We start from the raw sequence: 19,521 nt of genomic DNA, 5'->3' as shown, positions 1-19,521 counted from the left end.
GATCTGCGAGCGTTTGGCGCCACTTCTTGAAAGCTAGCTTCTTCTCTTTCACTGCTAGCTGCACTTCTTCGTTCCACCACCATATTTGCTTGTCAATGAAGCGTTTTCCCGGCTTAGTTAGCCCCAGTGCTTCCATTGCTGCTGTGCACAGTTGGCCGGCGAGATCTTCCCAAATCGCATTCGCTGGTCGGTTGGTGTTCACGTCAATCTGATTGAGGGCGACTCTCAGCTGATCCTTGCATTCCTTCATCCGCCACCACTTAATTCGCTGCTGTCCCATTGTTGGTGGGCGATGTCGCTGGCCAATGTCCATTTTCATGTCCATGACCAGGATGCGATGTTGTGGGGCGATGTTGTCCGATGGTATGACTTTAGTGTTTGTCACCGTTTTCAGCCTATCCCGCTTGACAAGCCAGTAATCAATTTGAGTTGATCTCCCACCACTGGCATACGTAATGAGATGGGACGGTCTCTTCTTGAAGAAGGTGTTGGCGAGAACAAGATCATAGGCTTCCGCAAAGTCCAGGGCTCGGTTTCCCTCATCGTTCCGGGTACCATATCCTTGGCCACCATGGTTTCGAGGGTATCCATCCCGGGCTTTTCCAACGTGTCCATTTAGGTCTCCACCAATTACTAACTGCTCTTCTCCGTTTATCGATTGCATGTGTTCATCAAATTGTTCCCAAAATTCCTCCTTGGTATCTGCTGGGTAGCCAGGCTGCGGCGCATAACAAGATACCACCCGGAGGCGTAGGTCGTTTGAGTTGATTTCGATGGACATGAGGCGGTCGGAAACACGGTGGACGGCCACGACGTTGTCTCGTAGATTTTGGCTGACTGCGATTCCAACGCAGTTCTTGGTGTTTCTTTCACCGTTGTAGAACAGTTTGTATCCTTATCCAATCTCCCTCGCCTTTGCTCCACTCCACTTCGTTTCTTGGATGCATACGATGTCGATACGACGGGCCTTAAGGGCAGCTGACGCAATCTAACTCATGAAACCTATGTTATGTATTACCAACTGTAAATAAATTGTCTTGATAATTCACATTGACTCGAGTTCGTTTGTATGTATGTATGTTGAATTTCTTTCGCATAGCCAACCGTGCTAATCAGAGTAGCAATTTGCATTGCTATTCTTTTTGCATTGCGAATTTGAGTGGGAAAAATATTATACATCACAAACGGGTTACACACGGTAAAATTTTTGACACCAGCAGCTCACAGGCAAGAGGCAAATTTACCTCTTGCAACAGGGCTAATTAACAATTGATTTATTTAGCGCAGACATGGGCCGTATATGGCCCGTTGGGCTTTTTAATCCGGCCCGCCGAAGTTGTCCAAATATTATTATTAAATTAAATTTCACCTTCCTCCTGTAATGCCCCCATATCTCCATTAGAAGGCGCACTTTGTGTAATTCAACATAACAAACGAAACTTAACTCCGAGTTCTCTCCGAATTTCACGAGTCCGTTCTAGACCTCAGTTTTTTTAAAGAGTTTTAAGCACAGAAAACATCATTAAAGTTTGAAAAATCATTAATTATACAAACTTTTCAATAAATTCCTTCTTCGCTTCGATTTAAAATTTCTTTAAACACTTCTTCTCACCAACATTACCACTCATTACCACTTTCTCCGAAGGCAAGTTTGTAAAAGAATACATGGTACAGACAGCAGACATCTTGTGTCCGGAGATCAAAAGCAAATTTGAAAAAGTCAGTTTATCACGCAGGACTGTGACTCGCCGTGTGGAACTGATTGATAAAAATATAGCCAGTCAACTAAGCAAAAAATCTGATTCCTTTGAATTATATTCACTAGCACTGGATGAAAGTACAGACGTAAAATACACTGCTCAGCTCCTCATTTTTATCGGAGGCATTGACGACAGTTTTGCGATAACAGAGGAGTTTTTGACCATGGAGTCCCTGAAAGGAGCAACGAAGGGAGAGGACTTGTATAACCAGGTATCTGCTGTCATCGAAAGAATGACACTATCTCGGAGTAAACTTGTCAATGTCACAACGGATGAATTGCCAAATTTAACTGGAAAAAACGTTGGGCTGCTGAAAAGAATCCAGGATAAAGTGAAAGAGGAAAACCCTGTCCAGGATCTTATTTTCCTTCACTGCATCATCCATCAGGAATACCTGTGTAAGTCTGTATTGCAGCTGAATCATGTCGTGAATCCAGTCGTAAAACTTGTGAACTTTATACGAGCAAGGGGACTTCAGCACCGTCAGTTTATTACGTTCCTGGAGGAAACTGATGCGGATCATCAGGACTTGCCGTACCACTCTCGTGTCCGCTGGTTAAGTTTGGGGAAAGTGTTACAACGAGTGTGGGAGCTGAAAGAGGACATCATCGCATTTTTGGAGTTGATGGGGAAATCTGACGAATTCCCTAAGCTAAGCGACAAGAACTGGCTTAGTAACTTTGTGTTTGCTGTGGACATATTTTCACACATGAATGAGCTGAATGTGAAACTGCAGAAGGAAAGCTCAGTTTGTTCACGACATGTACAAACATGTGAAACCCTTCAAATCCAAGCTCACTTTGTTCTCCGGACAAATTGCGAACAAATCTTTCGCTCATTTCCCCACACTTGCCATGCAGGAAGAGGCACCGCGAAACGCCAAAAAATACAGCAAATCGCTAGAGGACCTGCACGGAGAATTTTGCCATAGGTTCTCTGATTTCGAAAACATTGAACAGTCACTTCAGCTGGTGTCCTGTCCCCTGTCACAAGACCTTGAAACAGCACCACAGGAGCTGCAGTTGGAACTGATAGATCTTCAGTCTGACTCCGTCCTAAAGGAGAAGTTCAACTCTGTTAAACTGAATGACTTTTATGCTTCACTTAACAGAGCCACGTTTCCAAACCTCCGGAGGACTGCACAGAAAATACTGACTTTGTTTGGCTCGACTTATGTGTGTGAGCAGACATTCAGCATCATGAACGCCAACAAAGCCCGTCACAGATCAAAGTTAACGATCTATCCTGAGAATTGCCACAACCAAAATAACTCCAGACATGGATGCACTGGCAAAAATGGGAGATCAACAACACTGTTCCCACTGAAACTGATTATGTGTTGCTGCAGCGAGGTTGGAGCCAAATCTCCATCACACAGCCTGCGTGGCTGCTCTAACCTGTTAATGTAGATAATAAAGAAGTTCAAGTGAGGTAATTGGTTTGGGCGCAGGCCTGAGATGTTTTCATGATGTTTGATCAGTCATGTTACGACATGTTTTTCTATTGTTCATGTTCGTGCAATTTGTTAAATTGCCTTGCAAATAAATGCTTTGCTACCTATTAAAGGCCAAATCCTTTCATGTAATCATTTTTACATGTAATTTATATTAGTTCACACAATCACTCCATCCATCTGTTCCTGGCCCGGCCCCTCTGTCAAATTTTAGAACCCATTGTGGCCCGTGAGTGAAAAAGTTTGCCCACCACTGCACTATACTGTACATTACACTATTCCTCGGGCAATTGCCGGTGGCGCAGCCGGCCTTACCGCTGGCAACCAGCGGTTCTCTCCCCCCTGCATGGTCGTGTCGAGCCGGCCCGAGGGGGGACCTCACCGTGTGGGCCCTGGGGTTGGCCATGAGCTTCCTCAGCACGGTCTCGTTCCACTCCTTCAGATCCACGTCGAAGCCTCTCGGCACCGGCACACACAGAATGCGCTCGTTCATGTTCTGGGCGGAGGTGGGGGAAGTGGGTACCACGTGACCATGACGTGACGCCGTGTGGTCTCCTTGAAGACGTCTCTCCACTCAGGTTCACTTTGCACGATTCCCGGTGTGTACGGGGGGGGGGAGGCAACCCATATCGACCCAAGATGTGCTCTCTAGCCAGCGCTTTGAGTGAGCTCGCACGTCGAGTTGGAACCCACGACCTCCTGCGTACCAGGCGAGGTAGTTAACATCTCCCGGCCACCGTGATGATGAGACATACGCGAAGTCCAAATATGCAGCAGGGGTCGGGATGGAACCTATGGCCTTCTGCGTACCAGGCGAGGTCGTCAACATCTCCGCGATGTTATCCATAGCATGGCGGCGACATTGATGAATGTGCGTGGGGACTCTCTAGAGTCTAGAGCGTTGGAACGACGTACCTGCAGCATCCCGGCAAAGATGCCTATCATGAACATGGGCACGGAGAGCATGTCGCACAACACGTCCCACCAGGGCTGAAGGATCTTGAGGTCCTGGTGACCCTCCAATGAGAAGGAGGAGGTCAGGGCTCCGACGGGAATCATGACTCGAGCCGAGACTGCACACAAGCAGACACACACGCAGACACACACACACACAAGCAGACACACACACACAGACACACACACACACATGCAGACACACACAGAGGCGCACACACACACACAGACACACAAGCAGACACACACAGACACACACACAAGCAGACAACAACCGCCATTCGCCACTAAGTGGCGGTGACGTCACCACGACGCTTGTGCCAGGCCAAGTGCACCTTGAGGCCACGTGAAGTGTCGAACGCCCGCTGGCAGGAGGTCACGGGGCAGACCCAGCAGGTGCCACGGGTCGACTGACCGAGATGACCGAGATTACTGGCTGATGCAGATGCACCACCTGTGCCCCCTACTGTACCAACTTGCTGTGCTTTAGCCACCCGGCGCTCCGCTCGTTGTTGTGAGCGTCGCTCCTCCGCCCTCCGTTGTTGTTGGAGGGCGACTGCCTCCAACTGCCAAGAAGCGTCTTTCACGAGCCTCCTCCACTGAGGCCGATCTTGACACCGCTGGTACCAGTCTTCGGCAAGTCCACTCAGCTCCACGTCCTCCTGTACCACATCGCTCCATCTCTTCTCTAGCCCGTGCCGCGCCCGTTTAGCCCCCTCGATCCGGCCGAACAAAAGCTGTTTAGGCATGCGGTAGCTGGGCATGCGGGCTACATGACCCAGCCAACGCAGCCTTGCCTTCCGGAGGAGCTCACCGATGGGACTTTACCCAGATCTTTCAAGGATTTGTGAGCTCCTCACACAATCCAGCCTGGTTAAACCCAGGATTGATCGTAGGCAGGCCAGCCTAAATGTTTACAACCGACGAAGATGCTCCATTAGGGGGGTCCACGTTTCGCAAGCGTAGAGAAGGGAGGGAATGACCGTGGCCGAGAAGACCTGAAGCTTCGTGCGGAGCGACAGACCAGGTAGCTTCCACACAGCGTTACGCAACCGATGAAAAGATATTGCCGCTCGACTGATTCGGAGTGAGACCTCTGCTGATAAACTGGAGCCGGTCATAAGCACACTGCCCAGGTATGGGAAACTCTCCACTCTCTCCACAACTGCCCCATCACCGATTGGGAGTTGTGGGGGTGGAGTGTCAGATGGTACAAAATACCCAGGCAGGTGCTTAGTTTTGGTGGGGCTGATGGTAAGGCCCCACCACAAGCAGACACACAGGCAGACACACACACACACATCTGGATGGTCTCAAGAACAGAATCACGGCAGCAGTGACTTCAGTGGAAGAAGACGCTTTGAGAGGCGTTTGGGACGAATTCAACTATCGTCTCGATGTTGTCCGTACAGCAGGTGGAGGGCACACAGAGCATTTATAAAATGGTTAGTAAAACTTGATAACTCATTAAAATTCGAGGTACGCATTTCCTTGGAGAAAATGTGTTCCAATCGACCTTTAAAATATGCTCATCCTATTAATAATATAAACGCCCACCTATTATCTGTGATGAACGCTGCACTTCCCATCATTTTCATGCAGGGGGTGCTGCAAACCTACGCGCCCCCTGCATGAACGACGGAGGCGCAGGGACAGACGTTCGATTACGTTGGAATCGATCTGCAGACGACGGTCTTCTCCCACGGCCAGCAGCTCTACGTCGCCTTGTCTCGATCCCGCAATCCCAACCAGGTGACAGTACGCATCGAACCTTGGAGGCGGCCCCCAACAACCTAGTTGAGAAATAACGTTATAGTGTTTATTGCAGGTTGGTATTGGGTTATGCTAACGTGTCTAGGTTATGGATACACTGTTTGAATCATGAACAACAGCTGTATTGGTAATTGCCGAGGCATGCAAGACATCCTAGTTAGACAATTCGTTTATTATGAATCCTTCAACTTTTATGGGATTTAAAGCGCAATCCTTTACAATGCCTCATGATGCGTCAATGCCAATAGCGTGCTTGGTTGCCATCAGACCCAAGTTTGATGTTTAACAAATCGTTTGATTGGTAGCTGCTTGGTCTAAAAACTCCCCCCTTATTTCCTCCCAACCGTAATCGGACAGGGGTGATGGGTGACAGCAATATGACCGCGATTATTAAACAGCCTTGTAAATTTCGATTTAAAGCTTTCGTGACTGCACGGATTCATCTTCTTGGTTCTTTCGGAAAAGTCACGTAGAAGGGAAATAATAAAATAATAAAAATAAAACATAATAAAATAATTCTCAAGACGTTTCGGCTACAACGCAAGCAGCCGTCCTCAGATGAAGAATGAAACACCACCAAGCTTGGAGCGTATATTTAAGCTGGGTTGGAGGGGGAATGTAAATGTCGCGTTGCATGCCGATGGTGCCACAGCACCTGCGATCGTAAGGTCACTAAGCAAAGCAGAGATTCTGGGACAATTGCGAAATTAACTCTCGGGTATCCTCCCAACGTTAGCAGTGAACCCCCAATGAAAGTCCAACTGTGTGCTGGCTACGTGAACACACTTTGCCCATTTGCACGGCATTGATAACACATTTTAGTTGGTTATTGGAACTGGTGTAGTGCGTTAATGTACACTGGGTTGACGGTGAATTTGAAGATAAGCTAACCCAAGCACGTTACCCCTTCATAATCAACGTTTTTGGGTTTAGATCGCGTTATTTATAAATGTGTCGTAACCCTCCACCACCCGACACGGCCAATCAGTAAAAAAGTGTCACGTTGACAAAAGACAAATTAGTTCACTACTTTAGCCCACCGGTGTGTTGAAGCGCGAAACCACAACATTTACAATTTGAGTACGACGTTTCGCTGGTAATTGCATCCAGCATCATCGGGCAATTACGACACATTTATAAATAACGCGATCTAAACCCAAAAACGTTGATTATGAATAATATTGGTCGCGAAAGCCTACGTGTTAAACTGAGGTTACCCCTTGTTAAAGCACAAAACCATAACGCCCGATGATCACAAAAGGGGGGGAGGGGGGCAGAGAAGAAATTAAAAGACACTGGAAGGGGCCAAAACCACAGACAGAATGGGACTGGAGCCATTGAGGTACTGTATAGTCCAACGTGGCCTGAGCCTAGTTTCTAATCATTGTGGAAGTGTCGTGTTATGTCCACGACCTGACGCACTGCTCGAGTGACGAACGAATGCACAACGCATACAAATCCCACTTCAAATGGCACAAGGCAGACATGGGTGGCGTACTCCACGTGAGAATAAATATTTCAAACACGAATTGGGGGCAAACTTTTCAGCCAATTACGATTGCAACTAAAATGAATCAACCGAGGAAGATCAGCAATGAATCCAAACCAAATCCAACAGCTGCTGTACACGCGCGAAGTAAGCGTAACCAAGACCGGCCGATGCGTTTACTTTACATCACGAGTGCTGTTGAAGGCTGTGCAGTGGCGGCTCACAGCCACGTGGCTGGAGGAGCTTCGAGCACACCGTCGGCCAGCGGTGTGCGGGGGGAGCGGGGGGAGCGGAGCGACTGACGGGAGAGCGCGTGCGGGGCGCGCGCGAGGAGCAGCTGGTCCGCTGTCGGGACCAGCGGAGTGCGAACGACGGGAACAAAGAGGAGTGACGGAGACCAAGCAGTGTGTCGGCGAAGTCCTTCGTTACTACTACACTATGGATGGCTACGTATGCATAGTCACACTGTTCGTGTCAGTAGCATAACTGTCAACCCCTTATCAGTGCCCTACCTTATTACAGACCAATTCAGACCTTACTGATCACCCCGTGCCCCTTATACATCTCAACGTTCATCCTGCAAAGTCCCATCACAAGGGAGAAACACAAACAAATAGGCGCATTATGTTACTCAATGTCCCTGTACAAGAATACGAGTAAACCGTATGGGTTGACAGTATGCTATATGTATCTGTGTGGGTCTCCATTTATCTCTCTTGGGTCTCTATCTCTTTGGGTCTCTATCTATCTCGTTTAGGTCTCTATGGGTCTCTGTCTGTAATCATACCTGTCAACCCCTTTATCAGTGCCCTACTTGATTACAGACCAATTCAGGCCTTTTTGGTCACCCCCATGCCCTTAGAAATGTCAACGTTCATCCTATACATTATACTACACTATACACTACACAGCTGTCAACCCCTTATAAGTGCTCTACCTTATTACAGACTAATTCGGACCTTATTGGTCACCCCGTGCCCCTTAAAAATATCAACATTCATCCTACAAAATCCCATCACAAAGGAGAAACAAAAATAGACACATTTTTTTGTACGCCCGTACAGACCTAAGAACTCAATTTGCCTGTGCAAAGACCACAACGGGGTAAAACCGTGACGGGGTTCGACAGCTCCGCAATAGTTGAGTGTGAATAGTCGCTATTGGTTATCAGAGGTTACCTCCACAAGCAAACAACGTGTGGGCGGCCATTTTGGATAGGGGGTGTGGGGGCTTCTCCCTTACCAAGATGGCCGCTACCACCCCAAGAGCCACGTGGTGTTGACATTTCGCCTGTGTTTTTTAATTGGTCAGCTCCGTTGCACTTGACATTGAACTTTATTTCATAGCCCGGATTAAGGCCCATGGTTAATAGCATAGACTAGATCAGGCGCGGTTACGTTTCAGACTATACCAAGTATGGAGGGGGATGGAAAGCATCAACTAAAGACGCGCTTAAAAAATGTAGCGAACTTGTTTATAGTTTTATTGTTTCATCCAAAGCAACAAGAAGCAAGAGGGCTCGCTAGCGTTAGTGAAAGGTGGCGTTTTCTGTCTACCCCCTTAAATTAAAACAATTTATGTTCGCCGATTGAATTCACCCCTCCCGCGCACGCCGCTCGAGTTGGTTTCGCCCACGCGGCCCTCTCCCTCAACCACCACCAACAAACCGTCGCGATTTGGCGGGAGAAGTGGAGCCTAACGACCAGCACTACCACAACATCTATAATCACAAGTATAACTACTATAATAACATCTCCCACGTCTATAATCATTACTATAATAACAACTACAACATCTATAATAATTATAACACTAATAATAACATCAATAAAATAAACAATTACTACTACTATAGTAATAAAAACATGAACTGCTGTAATAACTAATACTGTAACAACTACTATAATAACAACCACAACATCTATTATCACAACTATAACACTAATAACATCAATAAAATAATATAAACAACTACTACTACTATAGTAATACAAACATGAACTGATATAATAACTAATACTGTAATATCAACTACTATAATAACAACTACAACATCTATAATCACAACTATAACACTAATAACATCAATAAAATAACAAACAACTACTACTATAGTAATAAAACATGTACTGCTATACTAACTAATACTGTAATATCAACTACTACTATAATAAAACAAGGGCGGTGAGAGAGAGTGGAGCCAATCTCTGCCTCTGTAAGCCTCACAGCCTGTCAGAGGAGCTACACGGGGAGACATTTGTATTGTGTCTGCCTGTGTGTGTGTCTCTGTGTGCGTCTTTGTTGCCTGTGTGTGACCCTCTGTGTGCGTGTCTGCCGGTATGTGTCTGCCTGTGTATGTCTGTGTGTGTGCCTGTGTGTCTGCTTGTGTGTGTCTGTGTGTGTGTCTGCTTGTGTGTCTGCCTGTGTGTGTGTCTGCCTGTGTGTGTCTGCTTGTGTGCAGTCTCGGCTCGAGTCATGATTCCCATCGGAGCCCTGACCTCCTCCTTCTCATTGGAGGGTCACCAGGACCTCAAGATCCTTCAGCCCTGGTGGGACGTGTTGTGCGACATGCTCTCCGTGCCCATGTTCATGATAGGCATCTTTGCCGGGATGCTGCAGGTACGTCGTTCCAACGCTCTAAGACTCTAGAGAGTCCCCAAGCACATTCATAAATGTCGCCGCCATGCTATGGATAACATCGCGGAGATGTTGACGACCTCGCCTGGTACGCAGGAGGTCATAGGTTCCATCCCGACCCCTGCTGCATATTTGGACTTCGCGTGTGTCTCATCATCACGGTGGCTGGGAGATGTTAACTACCTCGCCTGGTACGCAGGAGGTCGTGGGTTCCAACTCGACGTGCGAGCTCACTCAGAGCGCTGGCTAGAGAGCACATCTTGGGTCGATATGGGTTGCCTCCCCCCCCCCCCCCCCCCCCGTACACACCGGGAATCGCGCAAAGTGAACCTGAGTGGAGCGACGTCTTCAAGGAGACCACACGGCGTCACGTCATGGTCACGTGGTACCCACTTCCCCCACCTCCGCCCAGAACATGAACGAGCGCATTCTGTGTGTGCCGGTGCCGAGAGGCTTCGACGTGGATCTGAAGGAGTGGAACGAGACCGTGCTGAGGAAGCTCGTGGCCAACCCCAGGGCCCACACGGTGAGGTCCCCCCTCGGGCCGGCTCGACACGACCATGCAGGGGGGGGGGGAACCGCTGGTTGCCAGCGGTAAGGCCGGCTGCGCCACCGGCAATTGCCCGAGGAATAGTGTAATGTACAGTATAGTGCAGGGGTGGGCAAACTTTTTCACTCGCGGGCCACAATGGGTTCTAAAATTTGACAGAGGGGCCGGGCCAGGAACAGATGGATGGAGTGTTTGTGTGAACTAATATAAATGACATGTAAAAATGATTACATGAATTGATTTGGCCTTTAACAGGTAGCAAAGCATTTATTTGTAAGGCAATTTAACAAATTGCACGAACATGAACAATACAAAAACATGTTGTAACGTGACTGATCAAACATCATTAAAACATCTGAGGCATGCGTCCAAACCAATTACCTCACTTGAACTTCTTTATTATCTACATTAACAGGTTAGAGCAGCAACGCAGGCTCTGTGATGGAGATTTTGCTCCAACCTCGCTGCAGCAACACATAATCAGTTTCAGTGGGAACAGCGTTGTTGATCTTCCATTTTTGCCAGTGCATCCAAGTTTGGAGTTATTTTGGTTGTGGCAATTCTCAGGATAGATCTGAGGTGCTGATCCGTTAACTTTGATCTGTGATGGGCTTTGTTAGTGTTCATGACGCTGAATGTCTGCTCACACATATAAGTGGAGCCAAACAAAGTCAGTATCTTCTGTGCAGTCCTCCGGAGGTTTGGAAACGTGGCTCTGTTAAGTGAAGCATAAAAGTCATTCAGTTTAACAGAGTTGAACTTCTCCTTTAGGACAGAGTCAGACTGAAGATCTATCAGTTCCAACTGCAGCTCCTGTGGTGCTGTTTCAAGGTCTTGTGACAGGGGACAGGACACCAGCTGAAGTGACTGTTCAATGTTTTCGAAATCAAAGAACCTACGGCAGAATTCTCCGTGCAGGTCCTCAAGCGATTTGCTGTATTTTTTTGCGTTTCGCGGTGTCTCTTCCTGCATGGCAAGTGTGGGAAATGAGTGAAAGATTTGTTCGCAATTTGTCCGGAGAACAAAGTGAGCTTGGATTTGAAGGCTTTCACATGTTTGTACATGTCGTGAACAAACTGATCTTTCCCCTGCAGTTTCACATTCAGCTCATTCATGTGTGAAAATATGTCCACAGCAAACGCAAAGTCACTATGCCAGTTGTTGTCGCTTAGCTCAGGGAATTCGTCAAATTTCCCCATCAACTCCAAAAATGCGATGATATCTTCTTTCAGCTCCCACACTCGTTGTAACACTTTCCCCAAACTTAACCAGCGGACACGAGAGTGGTACAGCAAGTCCTGATGATCCGCATCAGTTTCCTCCAGGAAGGTAATAAACTGACGGTGCTGAAGTCCCCTTGCTCGTATAAAGTTCATAAATTGTACGACTGGATTCACGACATGATTAAGCTGCAATACAGACTTACACAGGGATTCCTGATGGATGATGCAGTGAAGGAAAATAAGATCCTGGACAGGGCTTTCCTCTTTCACTTTATCCTGGATTATTTTCAGCAGCCCAACATTTTTTCCAGTTAAATTTGGCGATCCATCCGTTGTGACATTGACAAGTTTACTCCAAGATAGCGTCATTCTTTCGATCACAGCAGATACCTGGTTATACAAGTCCTCTCCCCGCGTTGTTCCGTTCAGGGACTCCATGGTCAAAAACTCCTCTGTTATCGCAAAACTGTCTTCAATGCCTCGGATAAAAATGAGGAGCTGAGCAGTGTCTTTTACGTCCGTACTTTCATCCAGTGCTAGTGAATATAAGTCAAAGGAATCAGACTTTTCGTTTAATTGACTGGCTATATTTTTATCAATCAGTTCCACATGGCGAGTCACAGTCCTGCGTGATGAACTGACTTTTTCAAATTTGCTTTTGATCTCCCGACACAAGATGTCTGCTGTCTGTACCATGTTTTCTTTTACAAACTTGCCTTCGGAGAAAGTGGTAATGAGTGGTAATGTTGGTGAGAAGAAGTTTTTAAAGAAAATTTAAATCGAAGTGAAGAAGGAAATTATTGAAAAGTTTGTATAATTAATGATTTTTCAAACTTTAATTATATTTTCTGTGCTTAAAACTCTTTAAAAAAACTGTGGGGTCTAGAACGGACTCGTGAAATTCGGAGAGAACTCGGACTTAAGTTTTATTTGTTTTGTTGAATTACACAAAGCGCAACAGTTATGTATATAACTTTTGTTATATAAAAGTCCTAGTAAGATATTAATTTTGCGATGTAGTCATACCCCTCCCCCTCATTCAAGCCGTAATTTAGAGAGCGAAAGCGCCGAGAACGTAAATCGCATAAGAACCCGTTAATCTCTTCTCGCATCATTCATACGATGATGATGCGATGAAGTAAACGTTCATACGATATTACAGTGAATGCTTCCAAAAACAATACTGTACCCAAATATTACTTTTAACTTACTTTCAATAGAAACATGAATTGCTCATACGAATATTCTCTCTCTCCTGGTCAAAGTGCGCCATCTACTGGGTAAATGGGGGCATTACAGGAGGAAGGTAAAATTTTATTTAATAATAATAATATTTGGACAAGTTCGGCAGATTAAAAGCCCAACGGGCCGTACTTTGCCCACGTCTGGTATAGTGTAATGTATAGTGTGGTGTATAGTGTAATGTATAGTGTAGTGTAATTTATAGTGTGGTGTATATTGTAATGTACATTATAGTGTAATGTATAGTGTAGTGTATAGTGTAATATCCTAGTACAGCACACCGGTGTGTTGGAGAGCAAAGCCATAACGTTGACGATCTTGAGTACGGTGACGTTTCGCCAGTAATTACAACCGGCATCATCAGGCAAAAGCCAGATTTGAGCCAGCTCTGTCACCGCAACGGAGGGGCATGCGACATCACCGCCACGCCTGTTAATTTTGCCCTTCCCACACTCGCCCAGGTTGGCTTCGACCAGTACCAGTACCGGTTGATCAACCAGTTCTGCTACGACAACGCGGTGCTGTGGATCAGCAAATACTTCCCGCACCTCGTCGTGCTGCACACGCTCATCCTGACGGCCACCAGGAACTTCTGGTTCAGGTTCCCGGAGACGAGCTCCAAGATTGAGCACTTTGTGTGCGTGCTGGGCAAGTGCATGGATTCGCAGTGGACCACGCACGCCGTGCACGAAGCCGCGCTGGACGGGTTGGCGTCAGCGGCGGCGGCGCTGCAGCCGCCACCGCCCGCCACGGCGGAGAGCTGCAGGTTAGAAGGGGGCTGACTACTAAGAGACGGCCCACGGCTCCTTCCTTCCTTTGTCATCCCTTCCCCCCTTAAGTAACAAAATTAAAAAAAGTTCCCCCTTTCTCCATTCGGGGGGGACCCTGCGTGGGTTTGGGGCAGAGGTCGCAAATGGGTTTTGATTCCTTACCCGAACCCGTACCCGGCCGCACCAGGGTCGCAAATGGGTACCCGTACCCGGTCGGGTACGGGTACCCGTTCCCTACCCGTACCCTACCCGAAATGAGTGACAAACAGTTACTCACCAGTGACTCACGGCCTACCCGTACCCGTACCCGGCCGCATCAGGGTCGCAAACTGCTACCCGTACCTGTACCCGGCCGGGTACGGGTAGCCGGGTATTGGGTAGGGTACGGGTATCAGGTACCCGGTTGCGACCTCTGTTTTGGGGCAGCGAGCCCGTTCACGCATCTTTCTATCCCCCTGCTTTTCATAACCAGTTTGGCTTACGGTTGGTGGTGTGTGTGTGGGGAACGGTAGTGAAGCGGTTAGCGCTACGCTGCGCTATGATCCCGGCGACCCAGGTTCGATTACCGCTCATGGCCAACACCGGCGACGATTATCTGAAACACGTTCCTTCGGAGTGGGCAGGTAGTAACTTGGTTGGACAGCGCGTTGGTGCACGACAGACAAATAATCCCTGGTGGGCAGTGTAACCTGTTGTTCATACTTGTGCCAGCTCTGGGCCTCTCCTAGGTCTACTCAGCCTCAAATGAGTACCTGGTGCGGTGTGTAAACATCGCCACTGGGGAGACAAAGGCGGCCGCGCGTGGTGCTAGCCACCCACCCCCTCATGTACAGTTCCAGCCTTCATAAGTGCTCGCCAACAGCACTTGCCCCTATAGTCTGTTAAGGCTATACGGGGGATCTTGGTGTGCGTGTGTATGTGCGTCACGATGTGGGTGTCTGAGTCTGTATGGATCTCTGGGTTTCTGTGGGTCTCTGCGGGTCTGTAGGTCTTTATGGGTCTCTACGGGTCTCTGTGAGTCCTGATAGGTCTCTGCGGGTCTCTATGAGTCACTATGGGTCTCTGTGGGTCTCTGTGGGTCTCTGTGAGTCTCGATTGGTCTCTGTGAGTCTCTATGGGTTTCTGTGAGTCTCTATGGTTTTCTGTGAGTCTCTAGGGGTTTCTGTGAGACTTTATGTATCTTTTTGGGTCTCTGCGGTTCTCTGTGAGTCTCGATGGGTCTCTGTGAGTCTCTATGGGTCTCTGTGAGTCTCTATGGGTCTCTGTGCGTCTCTGCGTCCCACGCTTGCAGCGACCCGAGATCCGACAAACTCCCCATGGAGAAACTGCCTTCTGAGTCTCCGCCGGCACCGCCCCGGCCTTCCGTCCGATTCGTCGACCCCGGCGAGGCCGCCCCGCCCCCCGACTGCCCCCCCCCGGAGCAGAACGAGGGCCGGCGGACGCCATCGGATGATCGCATCCTGGACAAGAAGGAGGGCGAGCAGGCCAAGGCTCTCTTCGAGAAGGTGAAGAAACTACGTGCTCACACGGAGGCGAGCGGCGGGCTCCACAGGCTCTACGTGTGGCAGACGGGGGCCCGCTTGCTGCAGGCGCTGGTGGTGCTCGCGTACACCGGTTACGCCGGCCCCAACATGCGCTACCACATCCACTGCGTGGAAGACGAGTACATCACGGGCTACGGAGACTTCTATTGCGTCCACGGGCTGTGGCGCATCTTCCGCATGATGTGGATGGCCTACGCGACCACGATGTGCGTCTACGCGCTCACCTGTGCCTACGTCTTCTACTGGGTGGTGACCGGCAGGTGAGAGGGGGGGGCGGCGGGCTGCCGCAGAGCGGTTGCGTGGCACCGGATCGCCGTGCGGCAGCCTTCTGACTTTGGTCTGCGGGCTTTTCGGCGATCGTGGAGATGCGGTTAGCGCGGACGGCGACACCGCTACGTATATCTAATAGTAATGTTCTACCGGTGGCTTCGTGGGAGATCTTCCGCGTTGGGACGAGGGTTGACGGGCGCTGAGTTCTCTGTGCTGGGGGGGGCGCTGACACCGCAGGCTCAAGGAGTACAGCTTCGCGGAGGCGCGCCAGGAGACGGGGGTGGACGACATTCCGGACGTGCGGAACGACTTTGCCTTCCTCCTTCACCTAGTGGACAAGTACGACCCCTGCTACGCGTGCAAGTTCTCTGTCTTCTTGTCCGAGGTGAGGAGAAGCCGCTCGCAGAGCGCGCTGTGCGCTGCACGCAGAGCGCCTCACGTTTGACGAAGCCGACCGCGCCGATCGGAGATGTGGGGTAAGGACAACAAACTGTGGGTCTCTGTGTGGTCAACGTGGTGCTGGCCACCCACCCCCTCGTGTGCCGCCGTTCTGGTCTGCATAGGTGCTCGCTAACGGCACTTGCCCCAACAGTCCGTCGAGGCTATACGGGGGATGTTGAGTCTTTGGGTCTCTATCTGAGTCTATGGGCCGTGTTAGTCTATGTGCAAGTTATGTAATGACTAATTATAAGGGAGGCGTATCGGTGGTGAAGGTCAAAGGCTGAGTGAGACCACAAGCTCCGGGAACCTGCTTGAAGATTCTGGAAGGGGGCGTGGCCGGAGGCGGGGCTTGGCCGCACCGGGGTGTATATAAGGGGGACCGAACCAGAGGTTCGGTGCTGTTGCTGGTCCTGGGTCCTGGCTGCGTCGCCGCTCGCCGTCATCTCTCTTCGTCGTGGCCGATCTCCTGCAGGGCTCTCATCGTCGCTGTCGCTGCGCTAGTCAAATAACCGTGTAGTTGGACGCCGACGATGGGGTTGTGTAGAAGGGTCGGCTATGTGTAGCTACGTAGAGACGTTCATATTTCTGTATCGTCCAGTGTGAGAATAAATAAGAAGGCCTCTACATGATGTGTCTCAAAAGTCGCTCACTACATGTGTATAACGTCTTTACCGTCATGGGGCGTAACGGCTCATTGGGCCCTCGCTGCTGAAACAAATAAAATCCATCCACGCGTGGCTGCTGGTGCTGTTGCTGCTGCTGCTGCTCCAGGTGAGCGAAAATAAGCTTAGGCAGGTGAACGTGGATCAAGCGTGGACCCTGTCGCATCTGACGGGGCTGCTGGCGATCAATGCGCAGGGCGAAAGCGAGCTACATCTCTCCAAGCTGGCAGCGGTGCCAGTGGACACATACCGGCTCACTCAGATACAGGTGCCCGTGGACACACCCACTTACCCACCCACCTATGCACCCACCCATCCACACCCGCACACCCACTCCCCCACCAATTCACTCACCCACCCACTCACCCAGACACCCACTTACCCACCAACTCACCCGCACACCCACCCAACCACTTGCGCACACACCCACCCACTTGCTCACTCACCCACTCACTCGCCAACACACCGCCCACGCACACACCCACCCACACACCCACTCACTCACCAACCCATACACCCACCCACCCACACACCCATGCACCCACCAACTTACACAGCCACTCACCCACTAACTCACTCACCCTCATACCCACTGACCTACCAACTCACTCACCCTCGTACCCAATCCCCCACCGAAGGTGCTGACACTGGACTCGATGCACGGGGTGACGCTGGGGGCGGCGGTGGTGCAGATGGTGAATCTGCACAAGCTCCGGCTGCTGAACTGCACCGTGGGCGTCGACAATCGCGCACTCGCCTTCCTCAGCGAGGAGCTGCGCCAGCTGGAGGTGCGTGGGTGGATGGGCGGGCGGGCGCGAGGGTGGCTCGGTCTGAGCGGTCCATTCGGCTCCACTGATCCGGGCCGTGACATCGCCAAAAAGTCACCTCCCCCACCAAATGTATTTAAGTCACAATGTCGGGGACCGACATTCACCATCCGCCCCCCCCGCGCCCTCTCGCAGGTGAAGTTTGCAATCAAGGCGGAGGTCCCGGGCTGGCTGCGTGACATGCGCCACCTGGAGGAGCTGTCCCTGGAGGGGCCCCTGACGCCGGCGCTCCTCAAGCCGCTGGGCGGCCTCAGGCGCCTGCAGGGCCTGCGCCTGACGACCAGCGTCGCCCGCCTCCCGCCCGGCCTGGCCACTGTCGCCGGCGGCGGCGGCGGCCTGCGCACGTTCGCCCTCGACAACGGCGGCGCGCGCCTCGAGTCGCTGGCGCCCCTGAGCAAGCTGCGCAGCCTGGAGACGCTGCGGCTGACGCGCTGCGGCCTGGAGCCCGCCGAGCTTGCGCGGCCCCTGCTGGCGCTGGGACGCCTGAGCGACCTCGACCTTTCCCGCAACGGCCTCCGCTCGCCGGGCGACGGCGACGATGTGGCGATGCTGCCGGCGGCCGCCTGCAAGCGCCTCGCCGTCCTGCGTCTCTCGGACAACGCCCTCGCGAGCGTCCCGCGCTTGGCGGCGGCGGGGGGGGCAGGCTCGCCGGCGCTGCGCTCGCTCTTCCTCGACGGGAACCTCATCGGGGGCGAGCTGCCCACTGGGCTGTTCCGTCTGCACGGCCTGCAGGTCCTCGACCTGAGCCGCAACGCCATCGCCGCCCTGCCGCCCGAGGTGTGCCAGCTGACTCGGCTGAGCACCCTCCGTCTATCAGGCAACGCCCTGCGGAGTCTGCCCGACGAGTTGTTCCGGTGCGAGGGGTTGCGGACGCTGGCACTCGCCAACAACGAGCTGCGCGAATTGAGCGGCCTGGTCGGGAGGCTGTCGAGGCTGCGCCGCTTGGAGCTGGTCGGGAACCGGCTGACGGAGCTGCCGGCCGAGCTGGGGGAGTGCGCGGAGCTGAGGCGCGGGGGGCTGCTGGTGGAGGAGGAGCTGTTCGAGTCGCTGCCGGCGCAGGTGAAGGAGGCGATGCGGGGCGAGCCCAGCGGCGCGACGCAGAGCCCCCATGGAAGCTGGGAGAGAAGTCCAAGGAACTGAGAGAGAAATCCGAGAAAGTGAGAACCCCGAAGACACGAGAGACTTTCACCGGCAATTACAACCGGCATTGTCAACTCCAACTATACAGCAGTAGGCAGCGTCAGGGTCGGGATCGAAGCCACGACCTCCTGTATAACAGGTGAGGTAGGTAACATCTCAATTACCAAGACCTGTATAACAGGTGAGGTAGTTGACATCTCAATTACCAAGGCCTGTATAACAGGTGAGGTAGTTGACATCTCAACTACCAAGGCCTGTATAACAGGTGAGGTAGTTGACATCTCAATTACCAAGGCCTGTATAACAGGTGAGGTAGTTGACATCTCAATTACCAAGGCCTGTATAACAGGCGAGGTAGTTGACATCTCAATTACCAAGGCCTGTATAACAGGTAAGGTAGGTAACATCTCAATTACCAAGGCCTGTATAACAGGTGAGGTAGTTGACATCTCAATTACCAAGGCCTGTATAACAGGTGAGGTAGTTGACATCTCAATTAACAAGGCGTGTATAACAGGTGAGGTAGTCAACATCTCAATTACCAAGGCCTGTATAACAGGTAAGGTAGTTGACATCTCAATTACCAAGGCGTGTATAACCGGTGAGGTAGTTGACATCTCAATTACCAAGGCCTGTATAACAGGTGAGGTAGTTAACATCTCAATTACCAAGACCTGTATAACAGGTGAGGTAGTCAACATCTCAATTACCAAGGCCTGTATAACAGGTGAGGTAGTCAACATCTCAATTACCAAGGCCTGTATAACAGGTGAGGTAGTTGACATC

The 19,521-nt window shown here is 50.7% G+C and overlaps 1 protein-coding gene across 1 annotated transcript; it reads left to right on the top strand.

Moving 5' to 3' along the window:
- Window positions 1–9,904: 9,904 nt before the first annotated feature.
- On the top strand, window positions 9,905–18,735 carry LOC144936465 (volume-regulated anion channel subunit LRRC8E-like). Its single transcript, XM_078863535.1, has 8 exons — window positions 9,905–10,048; window positions 10,479–10,592; window positions 13,543–13,847; window positions 15,143–15,655; window positions 15,903–16,050; window positions 16,878–17,036; window positions 17,407–17,556; window positions 17,731–18,735. The coding sequence occupies exons 1-8, from the start codon at window positions 9,905–9,907 to the stop codon at window positions 18,733–18,735; spliced, it is 2,538 nt and encodes an 845-aa protein (XP_078719661.1).
- The last annotated feature ends 786 nt before the right edge of the window (window positions 18,736–19,521 follow it).

Source organism: Lampetra fluviatilis, chromosome 16 (assembly GCF_964198595.1).
Source record: "Lampetra fluviatilis chromosome 16, kcLamFluv1.1, whole genome shotgun sequence".
Lineage (NCBI taxonomy): Eukaryota > Metazoa > Chordata > Hyperoartia > Petromyzontiformes > Petromyzontidae > Lampetra > Lampetra fluviatilis.
This window is presented reverse-complemented; position numbering and strand designations above follow the sequence as displayed.